The 13,150-nt window shown below is 40.4% G+C and overlaps 1 protein-coding gene across 3 annotated transcripts; it reads left to right on the top strand.

The window, feature by feature from the left end:
• Positions 1-375: 375 nt before the first annotated feature.
• Positions 376-11,415, top strand: LOC109913161 (secreted phosphoprotein 24-like). 3 transcript variants are annotated; one of them, XM_048599069.1, is made up of 6 exons: positions 376-511; positions 679-800; positions 3,637-3,759; positions 7,275-7,388; positions 10,251-10,301; positions 11,081-11,415. In XM_048599069.1, exons 1-6 carry the CDS (start codon positions 457-459, stop codon positions 11,237-11,239), a joined length of 624 nt encoding a protein of 207 aa, XP_048455026.1. In that variant the 5' UTR covers positions 376-456; the 3' UTR covers positions 11,240-11,415. The 3 variants fall into 3 exon arrangements, with proteins under 3 accessions (XP_048455026.1, XP_048455028.1, XP_048455027.1); XM_048599070.1 differs by having other exon boundaries at positions 419-536; XM_048599071.1 differs by lacking the exon at positions 7,275-7,388.
• The last annotated feature ends 1,735 nt before the right edge of the window (positions 11,416-13,150 follow it).

The following is a 13,150-nucleotide window of genomic DNA, read 5'->3' as shown; positions in this document are numbered from 1 at the left end:
TTTAAAATCTGCTGCATTTTACACTTGCCTCTAGTGAGCACCCAGTGTCCCTTTTACAAAAGAAACTACTGGAAACGACTGATAACTTCCAAATAAAAAAATAAATACAAATAAAAAAAAGGAAAGCAAAGAAGTAATACTTTTTGTGTTTGGCCCTTGAACTGTGGGATGATCATCTTACGTTTTAATCTGCAACAAACAAATGGATAAAGTAAGTACATTCTTTCCAAAAGTATTGGATTGTTACCCTCATCAGTTATCAAGCTGGCAGTGAAATTATTTCAGCTATTAACATGTTGTGGTTTCAAAGTCTTTAAAATACTGGTTGTGAAAACTGTGAGTCATTTCTTGAAGTGATCAAAGCATATAAAAGCAATCAACAGACAGGGATTCAGTGAGGCAGAAATAGAGGCATCATCCACAACTGATTAAAATCAGCGTTCCCAGTCAGCCAAGATGAATTCATTTCTTCTGGCTCTTGCCGTGTTGCAGACACTACGATTCTCTGTTGGTATGTGCTGAAGTCCTTTTAAAAGGTTAAAATTTAATTATTTTTAATTTAGATACTATTGAGGCCCATTTTGATTGCATTCTTTTTCAGGGAAAGTACAAGCTGTTTAGTAAAACTAAGTACAAAGTATTGTTGTCACCACACTTTTCCCTCATTTTATTTTCCAGGGATACCGATGACTGATTTCACGCCAATTGTTCAAGATGCCCTGAAAGAATCCATTCTTCAATTGAACAGACACACAGTTAATGACTACCTCCTCAAAGCGACAAGCAATGAGCTCCATTATGTAAGCGTCATTTAATCTTACTTGATCGAATTTATGCCTCATAGCTTTTTGTTGCGTTGTTCAGTTTACTCCGTTGCTACCTTTTCTCTCCTGTTTGCTCTATTCTGTCTTTATTTTTGCTTCTGTCATTTTCTTTGTCTCTAGTACTTTCTTTCCTACATCCTGTTCTTTCTCTCTCTGGCTCTCTTTATTTTCTCCGAAGGTTTTGTCAATGTCTCTTTGTTAACTGTCCATTGTCTAGTCCTACTTTTAAAATAAAACCTGCAATTATTATCCCACTCTCTCTGTACAATTTTCTTCCTCTATTTTTCTATTTCTCCCTGACTTTCTTCTATATTTTACTTTTGTCTCTGTTCTCTTTCTTTGCCTTTAGGGATGCTTTTTGAGGTAAATGAACAGTTCATTTCCATAAAAATAGCATTGGGTCAGCACTTCTACAGCTAACTTGGAAGGTGTGGCTTCAAGTCCCACACTAGACATAAAAAATTCAGGTTTACTCTCCAATGTAGTGTGGAAGGAGCTCGTTTTAAGTGTCTTTTTCAGACCAGATAATAAACAACATTCTCATCTGCCCTCTAAGGTGTACAATTGATAACCCATGGCTCTGTCTCGAAGTGATGTGGGAGAATTCTATTCAGTACCTGGGTCTAATGATTATGCTCAAACCAATATCACCCAAAAGAAAATTACACCCGCATTTGGTCATTTCTGTTTGTGGATCTCGCAGGGTCCAAATTGATGGCTTGTTTCCTGCCTTACCACAGGGACTACACTTCAAAGCGACTTCATTGGTTATTAGGGACACTGAGGTGTTCCATGGTTACAAAAGTCATTGTAAAGATTAAGTCTTTCTTTCATTGGGTGATTCACTGCTCTCTGTCACAGAGGCTGTCTCTTAGATGCAGTCACCTTGGCCAGGACTTGCAGGTGGAGTTGCTTCTGTCTCCCGAAAATGAGTCACATTTGATTCAAAATGTTAACTTTGCCTCCATTTTTGCAGATGGCACCAGACCTGCTGAATATTTCTGTTTTTATTCCAGTTGGTATGCTTGCCCGATTGAGGCAGGAGATCACACTTAACATATGTTTTGGGCTCCATGACGTAGGTCATTCTTCAATCCTAATGTTTGTAAAAGGAAAGGGTAAAGAATGTGGCTTTTGCAGTCCACCCATTTGTACCAAACACTGAGCTGCTGAATGCTTGCAGGCTGCTCGTAAGAAATTCTTTGAAACCTTTCTCCCTGGTAAAATGTGAGAATCCTTCCACTCATCCCATAAGCATTATCCGCTCAGCCACTGGCTTGTGCAAGACCTTCTCTTGGTTCTCCAGGAAAGAGTCAACCAATTTCCTCTGTGCCCCAATCCTAATTGGAGATACACTGGAAAGCTTCTTTTGTGTGCAACTTTTGGGATCATGGCAAATGTCACTGGCTCTCAAACTGCTGCTTGCCTTATGTCAGTTAATGTCAAACTCTATCCACTAATCCCTCCAAGTCTGACATATTCTTATGCACCAGCACCCCTTCATTATTTTAATATTTCCTCTTTTGGTCACTTTCCCTTCCTCACTGCGTTCATCATTAAGTTATATTTAAATAATTCATCTCTCTAATTTGGAGCTGACCTTCAGCTGTCTGAGCCCCAAGCTCTGAAATTACATCCCTCATACCCTTCCCCTTCTTTTACCTCATTTTCCTCCTTAAAACCTAGTTCATTGGCCAAATATTAGGTCATCTTCCCTGATATTGCCTGTGGCTTGGCCTAATTTTATCTGGCAGTATTCCTGCAGATTGTGTTGGTAACTTTGGTTGAAGTAAAGGTGCTATATAAATGCATGTAGATATTATAAATATCTATATGGTTGATGTTAACAGTTACAGAAGAAACTGCCTCAAACATCAAGGATTAGTTAAACAATAGTCTGTGTTCTCTAAGTCTATATACAGTCTGTGGCAACTATCAGGTTATGTACATGTATCTGAGCTCCAGGACTGCTGTGCACTGTTTACATGGATTAGGTATCACCTTCTGTCTTTTGCAGTCTGGTGATGGATACTCCCTCTTAAAGGTAGATGTACATCACGTCGCAACAGTAAAGATGAAATACATCAAGCTTCAAGTCATGTTCACCTTACGCTGTTTTCTGATGAAGGGTCTAGGCCCGAAACGTCAGCCTTCCTGCTCCTATGATGTTGCTTGGCCTGCTGTGTTCATCCAGCTCCACACCTTGTTGTCTCTGATCCACTGGCCTACATTGGTTAAGCAACACCTTGATTTTAAAACTGTAACCCTTGTTTTCAAATCCCTTCCTGTCTGTGCAGTCTTCTCTAGCCTCACAACCTGCCAGTCTTGCTTGAACATGAGACTCTTGCACATCTTCAATTTTGATAGCTCCACCATTGATGGCCATGCCTTCAAAGCCCTAAACTCTGGAATTATCTGGCAAATCTCTTAATACGCTCTTTAAAACCTGCCTCTTTGACCATTGTTTTGGCCACTGGCCTGTGTCATTTATGTGTTTTTGTGTAAGCTGCTTGGGACGTTCTGCTGTGTTAAAGGTGCTGTCTAGTTGTGAATTGTTTTTATAATCCTATAGCCCGTATTCCTGAAGCCAAAGATAACCCACTCGTGGTAATCCGTGTCAGCGTGCGAGCCTGACAAAATTAATTCTTTGTATGCCATGGAGCACTACGCTATTATAATAGCAAGAAGATTGCTCGGGAGTGACTGAGATTTCGTCATCTGTGGGTCTCATGATTTCCTTCATATTGTAATCAAGCTGGTGCTTTACTTTTTTTTAAGAATCCCTAAATTAAACCGCATATTTTGTTTCCAGTTTACTTCAACAGAACCTAATGAGATTGTGGTGGATTTAAGATTTACTGCAAGGGAAACCCTGTGCCTGAAAACAGGTGGATTTGTTAGTGAAAACTGCGATCTAAATAATGACCCCTTCGCTGTGAGTATTGATAAAAAGTGTTTAAAATTTGTTGCGATGTGTATACTATACAAAACCAGACAGAGTGGGGCGAAACCCATAGGTTCAACCTTTCTCGGTTCTCAAGTCACAGAATCTAGAAATAACAAATGCAAGGATGTCTGTTCATCCGCACTACTTCAGAGCAAACACTGTGAGTTGAGAAGAGACCAGCAATATTTTTAGAATGCGCTTAATTTGTTTTTTTTTCCCAATCAGCCTATTCAGAGATGTTATAACAAACAGGTGGCACTTGAATGCGGGTCTCCTGGCTCAGAGTTAGGGACACTACCACTGCACACACAAGCCTTGCCTTTTTCCAGATAACTTCAGTGTAGAGGCTCAGGTTCATGCATAACAAGTGACTAATTGGTTATTGGCCATGTTATGCCATTGGGTAAAGTTAAATTTATCCAATGACATTAGTTTGATGGAAAATGTGACTGAATGATGATGGAGAAAGGGAGGCTTGAGGTGCATTGGAAATGTCATGGTGTCTGGCTTCGACGTTTGGGTTTAAGTCCCACCTTCCAGAAGTGAGTCTTAACATGTCTAAACAGGTGAATTAAAAAAAATTGCAAGACCATGCTGAAAGATATTGTGCAGGCTTAGTTAGAATCTAGATTTCTTTATTTAGAAGATTCATCTTAAAAAGCAGAAAGAGACTCCCACAAAGTAAGTATGTAACATTAATTATGATTAATTTAAAATATTGTCAATGATTTAAAGATAAAAATATTAATGTGTAGCTATCAATAGAAAACAAGTTGAGTGACTTGGTGGTTAGCAATGCTGCCTCACAGCGCTAGGGTCCTGGGTTTGATTCCAGCCTCAGGTGACTGCGTGGAGTTTGCATGTTCTCCCCGTTTCTGCTGGGTGTTCTGGTTTTGTCCCAGGGTTTCTAAATTCATTAACAACAATATCAATGGAAAATGATGATTCAGAGAAAACAACATTGTTTTTAGATGATGGTAACGTTGCTAATTGCAACCAGTAATGGCACTACAGATGAAAGAGAGATACAATTAGCCAGGATTCACGTTCTCATGACTGTACAACATCCTCTTCCAACAGTGAGTTATTGTGATTGTGGAGTAAGGATAGAATTGGCTCATGGTCAAAAAGCTAGTCAACACTAGATAGATAGGCTCACAAATGAAGAGTCATCATTCATGTTGTAGTATTGTATTGTCACCTTCAAATGTTTATCTTTATGTGTACAAGTACCATTTATTCTGCTGTGTTTCCGTATTGGAATGTGTTAGAATGTGTTAGAGAATAGCATTGGTCTGTTGATTTCTGCAGCTAATCTTCTCATCTGCTTCCCTCCCTGTTTTCCTGTTATTGGCTGCTTCTCCAGCTTTAACTGTTCCTATTCCTTCCTTTTCAGTCCTTTTACTGTTTTACGTTTTTTGACGAGGAGACTGGTCTGATTGGATGGGAGAGATGCCAATTGCTGTAGGCTGTGCTTAGGGAATGCAGTGAAAATGTGACTCTTATCTCTTTCCCCAATCATTTACTCATTCCCTTCACTGCTTATTTCAATTTAACTACCCTACCTCTCGCTTCACCACTAACTTTACATCACCTCCTTGCCCTTGTCACATCCCCTAACTCTTCTTCCTTCTCTGATTTACTCCACTCCTGTGTCCTGCCCTCCTTCATTCACTGCCCACACTTGCCCTACGACCTTTGAACCACAGCCACGCTGAATGTTGCATTACTGTTTCCTACTTTTGCTCAACCCCCCAAAGTGTGAGTGATATCAGATCACTCTCTCACTGGCTCTCACTCTCAGCGTGCTTTGCTACTCCTCTCACTGTTTTAGCCTCCTCCCTTCCTATCTGTTCCTCTCAAAGTAGCATTTCTATCACTTGAAAATTCAAGAATCACATGACAATTATTTCATAAAACAGTTTAGTTTTTAATATCTGAGGAAAGAGAAAGACAGACAGCGAGGAAGGTTGAGAAACACCTTTTTGCTTAAAACCAGTGATGATAAAACCAAGAGGAAATAATTCAATGAAATCATAGTTAATCCAAACCTTAATGTATGACATCCACCTTTGATCAACATTCCCTGATGTCCTTGCCAAATAGAAATCTATTACTCTCAGTCCTGAACCTCCAACATCCAGTTTTTTTGGGGTGTTTCAGATATCAGCTATTCTTTTGTGCAATTTTTGATTTGAAAGTTTTGATAAAAGCCACTTCCAAACACCACTTGAATATTTCAAAAGCATTTATGCAATCTTTAATTGCTAGAGGAAAGCTCTTTAGGAACATTTTCCTCTTGATGCAAATAATAATGTATGTCAAGATCGTTGATGCTTCGAGAGGTTTAATATAAGACAGAATATTTTTAAAAGTGGTGACAAGTGATCGAACATTTGTGTTCAGAGTGATCTGGATGTTCCTGTACATGAAACTCAAGAAAGTTCAGATGTAGGTGCACCAAGCAATTAGGAAGACAAGGAGTAGGAGGTTGGTGTACTAGAATAAAGAAATCTTGCTACGATTGTGCAGAACTTATAGAAGTCTGTGAATTTATGAGATGCACAGATAGTGTTGACGGTTCGAATCTTTTTCCCAGAATTGAAATATCTAATGTATTTAAGGGGAGAGAGGAAAGGTTCAAAGGAGATGTGAGGGGCAAGTTTTTTACACAGAAGGTGGTAGGAGTCTGGAATGCTCTGCCAGGGGTGGTGGTGAAGGCATATACAATAGGAGCATTTAAGGGACTTTTCGATAAGCACACGAACATGCAAGAAATGGAGGGATATGGACCAAAGGCAGGTAGAAGAGATTAGTTTAATTTGGCACCATGTTCAGCACAACATCATGGGCCAAAGGGCCTGTTCTTGTGCTGTACTGTTCCATGTTCTATGTTAATTTTACTGACACCTTACCTGAATCACTGTGTTCACATTTGGTCTTCACATCTAAAGGGGGATACACTTGCTTTCTAGATAGTTGCACCCAAAGTGCACCACAGGATTCCTGGGTTAAGAGAGCTTTTCTATGATGAGAGTCAGAGTAAAATAAGCCTTTATACTCTGATTTTTAGAACAATAAGAGGCGATCTCATTGAAACTAATATTCTGCAGGAGCATGACAAGATTGAGAGTTTGTTTGTGCCGGCTGGGGAGTCTGCAACACAGTCAGAGACAGACCAAAGATAAAGGTTAACTATTTAAAATTAAGATGACGAGAATTTTGTTTACTCACTGAATATACTACGATTCTTTGGAATCCTCTATCCGAGGAGGCTGCCAATGTTCCATAAGGGACTGACAGGTTCTGTTTATGACATCTAGGGGAGTCACAGGCAATGGGGAGTGGGAAGGAAATTTGAGTTGAGGAAGAAGATCAGCCATGATTGTATTGTATGTGATCCACACTGAATCTTATTTGTTTTATTCTCATGTTCAACTGTTTTAATTCACCTCCAATTGTCAAGTTAGTTAAATAAACTGATCTTTATTTCACTGCTGCAGCAAATGACCACATGCCAAAGCAGCGTTAGTTATTCCTTTCGTGCAGTCGTTGATGTGTATCTACACTGCACGGACAGCAGCAGTGAATCAGCCTCCATCGAAAGTGTTGAAGAGGTAATCTTTTATTTTAAGCTCATTATTCTGAGTAATAGTAAATGTACCCTCCTATATCTTATAGATGGTGTAAATTTTGCAATTGAATTGGCCTCAACAACTGGTTCTTCCAGTTAACCTTTCCTCAAATATCGGATGCCATACTTATTCAATCGATCCAGGCTGGGATAGGCTTAGATTTTCCACTCCAGTTTTATCTCAACCATAAATTCTAAATGTTTTCATATATTCCAATTTACTTACTTATATATTTAACTAGAATTAACTTTTTAAATCCATTCATGGAATGTGGGCATCCCTGGCTGGGCCAACAATTATTAACTTATCCCTGATTGCCCAAAGAGCAGTTAAGTGTCAACTATATTGCTGTGAGTCTGGAGTCATGTGTAGGCCAGACCAGGTAAGGATGGCAGTTCCCTTTTCGAAAGGACATTAGTGAGCCAGATGGATTTTATTTTTTCCCTGACAATTGGCAATGGTTTCATAGTCATTGTTTGACTCCTAATTCCAGATATTTAACAAATTCAAATTCCGCCATCTTCCTGGTTGCCTCCCTAGAATTCAGTGAGACTGCCAAGGTGTGGTGGGGAAATGTCAGAGCACATCAGCAACTGATTCTTCAGCTGACACTGGGAGCATGTGGGGAGTAGGCGGTCTGATCACAACACTGGGGTGAAAAGCAGCATGATTGTGGTAGGGGATCTGATCTGCAATTGGGTAAGGTCTTCAGGACTACTGTTGGAATATTGTCAGGGTCCATAGCCTTTGTATTATCGACTGCATTCAGTGTTCCTTGATATAACATGGAGTGAATCAAATTGGCTGAAGACTGGCATCTGTGATGCTGGGCACCTCTGGAAGAAGCTGAAATGGATCATCCATTCAACACTTCTGGCTGAAAAAAGCTGCAAATGCTTCAGCCTTATTTTTTGCACTGATTGCTAGGCTCTCCCGTTATTGGGGATGGGGATATTTTTGGAGCCTCCTTCTCCAGTGAGCTGATTAGTTGTCTACCACCATTCACAACTGGATACGGCAGGACTGCAGAGCTTAGATCTGATCCGTTGTTTTTGTAATTGCATAGCCCTGAAATGAGAAAAGAAATTGCTGGAGTAACTCAGCAAGTCTGACAGCAACAGTGGAGAGAAAGCAGAATTAACTTTTTGGGTCCACTCATCATTCTTTAGAACTGATTGTAACTAGGAAGATGTTGGTATATATGCTGAAGATGGGACTGAAAAGGGGGGAGGGGGTTTGTAAAAGAGTAAGTGATAAGTGGAGATTGATTGATTGTTGTCACATGTATCGAGATACAGTGAAAAGTGTTGCTTTGTGCAATACAGACAGGTCGTACCAAATAAAGTGTGTCAGGGTAGTAGGACAGGGTGCAGAATACAGTGTTACATCTGCAGAGGAGGTACAGAGAGAGAGACATCAGAATTAATTAACATTTGAGAGGTCCATTCTGAAGTCTGAAAACACTGGGGAAAAAGTTTTTCTTGAAATTATTCATTCGTGTATTCAAAGCTTTATATCTTCTACCCAATGGAAGAGGTTGGAAGAGAATATTACGAGAGTGGGGAGGTGGTCTTTGATTATGTTGGTTGCTTTCCTGAGGCAGCGGGAAGTGTAGATGGAATCAATGGATAGAGGCTGCTTTTTGTGATGGACTGGGCTGTGTCAATGACTCTCTGTAGTTTTTTGCGGTCTTTGGAAGAGCAGTTGCCATATCATGTTGTGATGCCTCCAGATGGGATGCTTTCTATGGTGCATTTATAAAATTGGTAAGAGTCTTTCTGGACATGCCGAATTTCCTTAGCCTCCTGGGAAAGTAGAGACAGAGCCTAGATGGAGAGAGAGAGAGATAATTATGCAGACATGGATTGACTTCATTTGAGCCTTGGGAAAGATACGTGACAGCCCAGATATCACATTTCTATTGCCGATATTGTTTTGGGATTTTGCTGTGTGCTTTTGCACTATTTGTGCTGATTTATACAGAGTTTACTGTGATGTTGTCATTTTTTAAATTGTACCCAGAGCTATCACATCAAGGAGAATTAGTCACAGGAATAGAGCAATATTGGACTGTGCAGGACTTACCGAACCCATTGGCCTGTCATAATGTTTCATCAAATCTCTCAATTGCAATCATGGAAGAAGGTTCTGCCTGGACTTTAGGTAGAAGAAAGCTTTATAAATGTGTTAGAATGAAGCTTTACTGAGAGTGCTTTCAAATGCCTTAAAAATCAAAGTTTGAGACGAAGGGAAGTAATCCTTCATGAAAAATTGACACAGTCGTCATCACAAATCACTCTGAAATCAAATCAACAAAATAATTAAAGTTATCAACAATAACCTATATTTATATAGCACCATTAGTTTAATAAAACATCCCACCAAAGGCCCTTCACAGGACCATTCTAAATCAAAGCTCAGCAATGAGCCAGATAAGGAGATATTAGGATAAATGAACAACAGATTGGTAAAATAGATGCCATTCACAATATGTTTGAACGGAAAATGAGGCAGAGAGGTTTAGGGAAAAAAATTCCAAAAGTCTGAGGCCCAGACAGCCAAAGGCATTGGCCCCCCCATAGTGGAGCAATTAAAATCAGGGATGTTGAAGATGCAGAATGAATATAGGTAAATCAGTTGGGTTTGTGTTCGTAACTCAGGAGTAGTAGATCAGAGGCTGATATACTCAGAGAACTTCCATTCATCCTCATCTTTGAGATTCAGCAAATTATTTAATAATAAATTTTATTAAGTTCTGTTCTGGAGAATCATTCTGTTCCCAAAATAATTTCTGTGGCTTTCTGTATGAATATTTATATGAAACTTAATATATTTTTATTGCAGATGAGGCACTTAAGAAGACAACCAAAACTCCAGGATGAGCATTATTCATCAGTAAGTCTTGATGACAATCTGAAATCAATGCCTTCAGCGTGTAGCTATGACCATTCCAGTCCATTCCCTTTGTAGCGTTGGTTTCCCAATGGGATTTCCAAGAGCCATTAAAGGACAGAGCATCTGCCGGTTTTGGTGAGGCTGGCTGTGTGAAAGGGTGGGGGACACTCTGTGGGACCCACTGTGAGATAACTGGGATTGGCACAGGAATTCACCTATTATCAAATAGGTGGTTTTGTATTAGTGTCTTGTGCCATGCACACCTACCTTTAATATACAGTTGTCTCGACTATAATAGAATGGAATGCTGGATGGGGCTATAACAGGGGACTGATACAGTCATGTCTGTTCTTTGAGAATGAGCCCCCATTGAACTTTTACCCATTCTGCTGCCAGCTGTGAGTATTGTTCACCTGGCAGCCCAGGTCAGAGGACAACCAAGACTTCTCCAAAAAATGCGGTTTTCCAGCCACTTGGCGTTTCTTTCTAGAGTTGGTGATAGCTACTAGCCATGTCCAACACCTCTCCCAGTCCCAAGCTGAGTGGTAGCTCTCACGCCATAAACTTTGACCTCTTTGATGAACATCTGCCCGCACACTAAGCCCTGAATGAGCTATTCTAAATAAAGGAGCCAGCTGTGAAATGATGACAGGGTCAGTCAGCATCAGACTGCACTCGCTCACCTCTCATTCCACTATCCGCGAGTTGCCCATCCTTGAAATGACACGATCTGTAAACTGGAAGAGCTTGGAAGTAAAATTCTCTCCATTCAATGCTAGGTTGACTGGGGTTACCAGAATAGCAGGCAATTTCCTCAGCGCCATGAAAATGATGCTGCCCCAAGAAGACCCAATAAGCAGGGCAAGCCTTTGAGCCAAGGATTATCCTCCAGAAAGAAGCCAAATCGTAAACAGAACCAGGACTCCAAAGTGGAGTAAAGGGTGTTTGGAGTTCACAGGACGCACAAGTCGATATGTCTGCCATTATTTCAACTGCAAGCAGTGCAAACTGAAGCATTCTTTCCTATCTCATTAGCTCTGTCACTGTAACAGTAGTCTCTTCTCTCTTGCTCAAGAGGTTGAAAACATGAAAATAAAACAAGCCGATTATTGCATACATTGTCCTGTTGCCTGTTCGTTACACTTCAGCAATCTGCAATTGCTCTAACAATGACTGAGACTGAGATTGAGACTTAGACTTTTCACAATAAACCAATCCCAGGTTAAACAATGCAGCTAAGGTGCCTAGCACAGAGCTGGCAGTGACCTGAATAGAGGTTTGACACATTGTGTTTATGGCTTGAAATCTGGAAAACCTGTGTAAACAGTCCAAGAACACATGGTCCGTGTGATCTCATTCTGTGAGAGATACTCTCAGTCCCAACATTCACCCGAACAATGACATTCGCTGTCGTTCGAAAACAATTCATTCCATCAAGACATTTTGAGATGATTGCTGTCGTAATGTTGGGAGAATAGCAATGGATTTTATTGTTACCCATTGGCTCTTCCCATCTGTGAAAGCAACGTCCCCATCCGCCAGCATTCTCCTCGCTTGTCTGAACTTGTTCTCTCTCTGAACAATTTCTCCTTTAATTCATCTCACTTGTGACATTCTCATATTCTGATCTCTCAATCTGAACTATCAACATCCTTTCTCCCTGTTCACCCCCCACCAACACTCCAAAACCTCACCCCTCCCACTATAGCATAAATGCTGCCCCCTTCAGCTCTGATGAAGAGTCATCTAGACTCGAAACGTTAGCTTGTTTTCTCTCCATGGATGCTGCCTGACCCTTGCATCTTTTGTTTTCAGTCTGGGAAAATAATGCTCATCCTCACTGTATTTTTTTTTCTCTCTCTCTGCGACGTTATTCATCTTGTTAACAAAATCCTGAATTCTTTTCAGCAATGTGGCTCTCTAACGTTGCTCTCCACCACACACACTAAGTCATGACGGTGGCAACATTCAGCACCAAGATTTTACAATCCCAAAGGATCAAGAAGGCAACTCACAATGGCCCCCATGCGACCAAGCAAGGAACAGCCTAATACCCACATGTGTCAATCTGAGAGAGAGTGCTGTCTGCCTCTCTGATGACATTGTAAAGGGTTGCTCAGCTTGCTATGCTTGCAACATCAGAATCTCAAGTCTCAATTCAAGTGGATCTAGTAACTGAGAGAGATGGTGGTGTAATATTATTATCTCTGGACTGATAATCCAAAAGTCGAGACTGATATTTTCATCATATGGGTTCAAATAGCAGCTGGTGGAATTGAAATTCCATGAACAAACCTGGGATATAAAACTAATCTCAGTAACAGTGATCATGAAATCACTGTCAATTATTATAAACGTTATCTGGTTCATCTGAAGAAATCATACCAGACTTAAAGCATTAACTCTGTTTCTCTCTCCACAGATGCTGCCAATCCTGCTGAGTTTCTCCAGCATTTCCCTCTGTTTGGTTCACTTTGACACTCTGGGGATTAGAAGAATGAGGGGAGATCTGATTGAGGTATAAAAAGTGCTAAAGGGACTGAACGTAGAAAGGATGTTTCCTCGTGGGGCAATCTAGGGTGAGAAGTCATAGTTTTAGGATGAAGGTCGCAAATTTAAAACAGAGATGAGGAGAAATTACTTCTCTCAAAAGGTCATGAATCTGTAGAATTCACTACCCCAAAGTGTGGTGGATTCTGGGACATTGAGTAAGTTTAAAGTCAAGAAAGACAGACTTTCAACAATGAAACAAAGATAGATGGAGTGACAGAGATAGTAGGAATGCAGATGCTGGAGAATCTGAGATAACAAGATGTAGAGCTGGATGAACACAGCAGGCCAAGCAGCAT

Source organism: Rhincodon typus, chromosome 7 (assembly GCF_021869965.1).
Source record: "Rhincodon typus isolate 14 chromosome 7, sRhiTyp1.1, whole genome shotgun sequence".
Lineage (NCBI taxonomy): Eukaryota > Metazoa > Chordata > Chondrichthyes > Orectolobiformes > Rhincodontidae > Rhincodon > Rhincodon typus.
The sequence above is the reverse complement of the archived record's forward strand: the minus strand, read 5'-3'. Positions and strand labels throughout refer to the sequence as shown.

What these genes read in the sequence shown, in the direction of transcription:
- LOC109913161 (XM_048599069.1), top strand. Translation starts at nt 457, where the DNA reads ATGAATTCATTTCTTCTGGCTCTTGCCGTGTTGCAGACACTACGATTC. An exon ending in CAAGCAATGAGCTCCATTAT is followed by an intron (nt 801 to 3,636) that starts GTAAGCGTCATT and finishes TTTTGTTTCCAG; the next exon opens with TTTACTTCAACAGAACCTAA. An exon ending in TAAATAATGACCCCTTCGCT is followed by an intron (nt 3,760 to 7,274) that starts GTGAGTATTGAT and finishes TCACTGCTGCAG; the next exon opens with CAAATGACCACATGCCAAAG.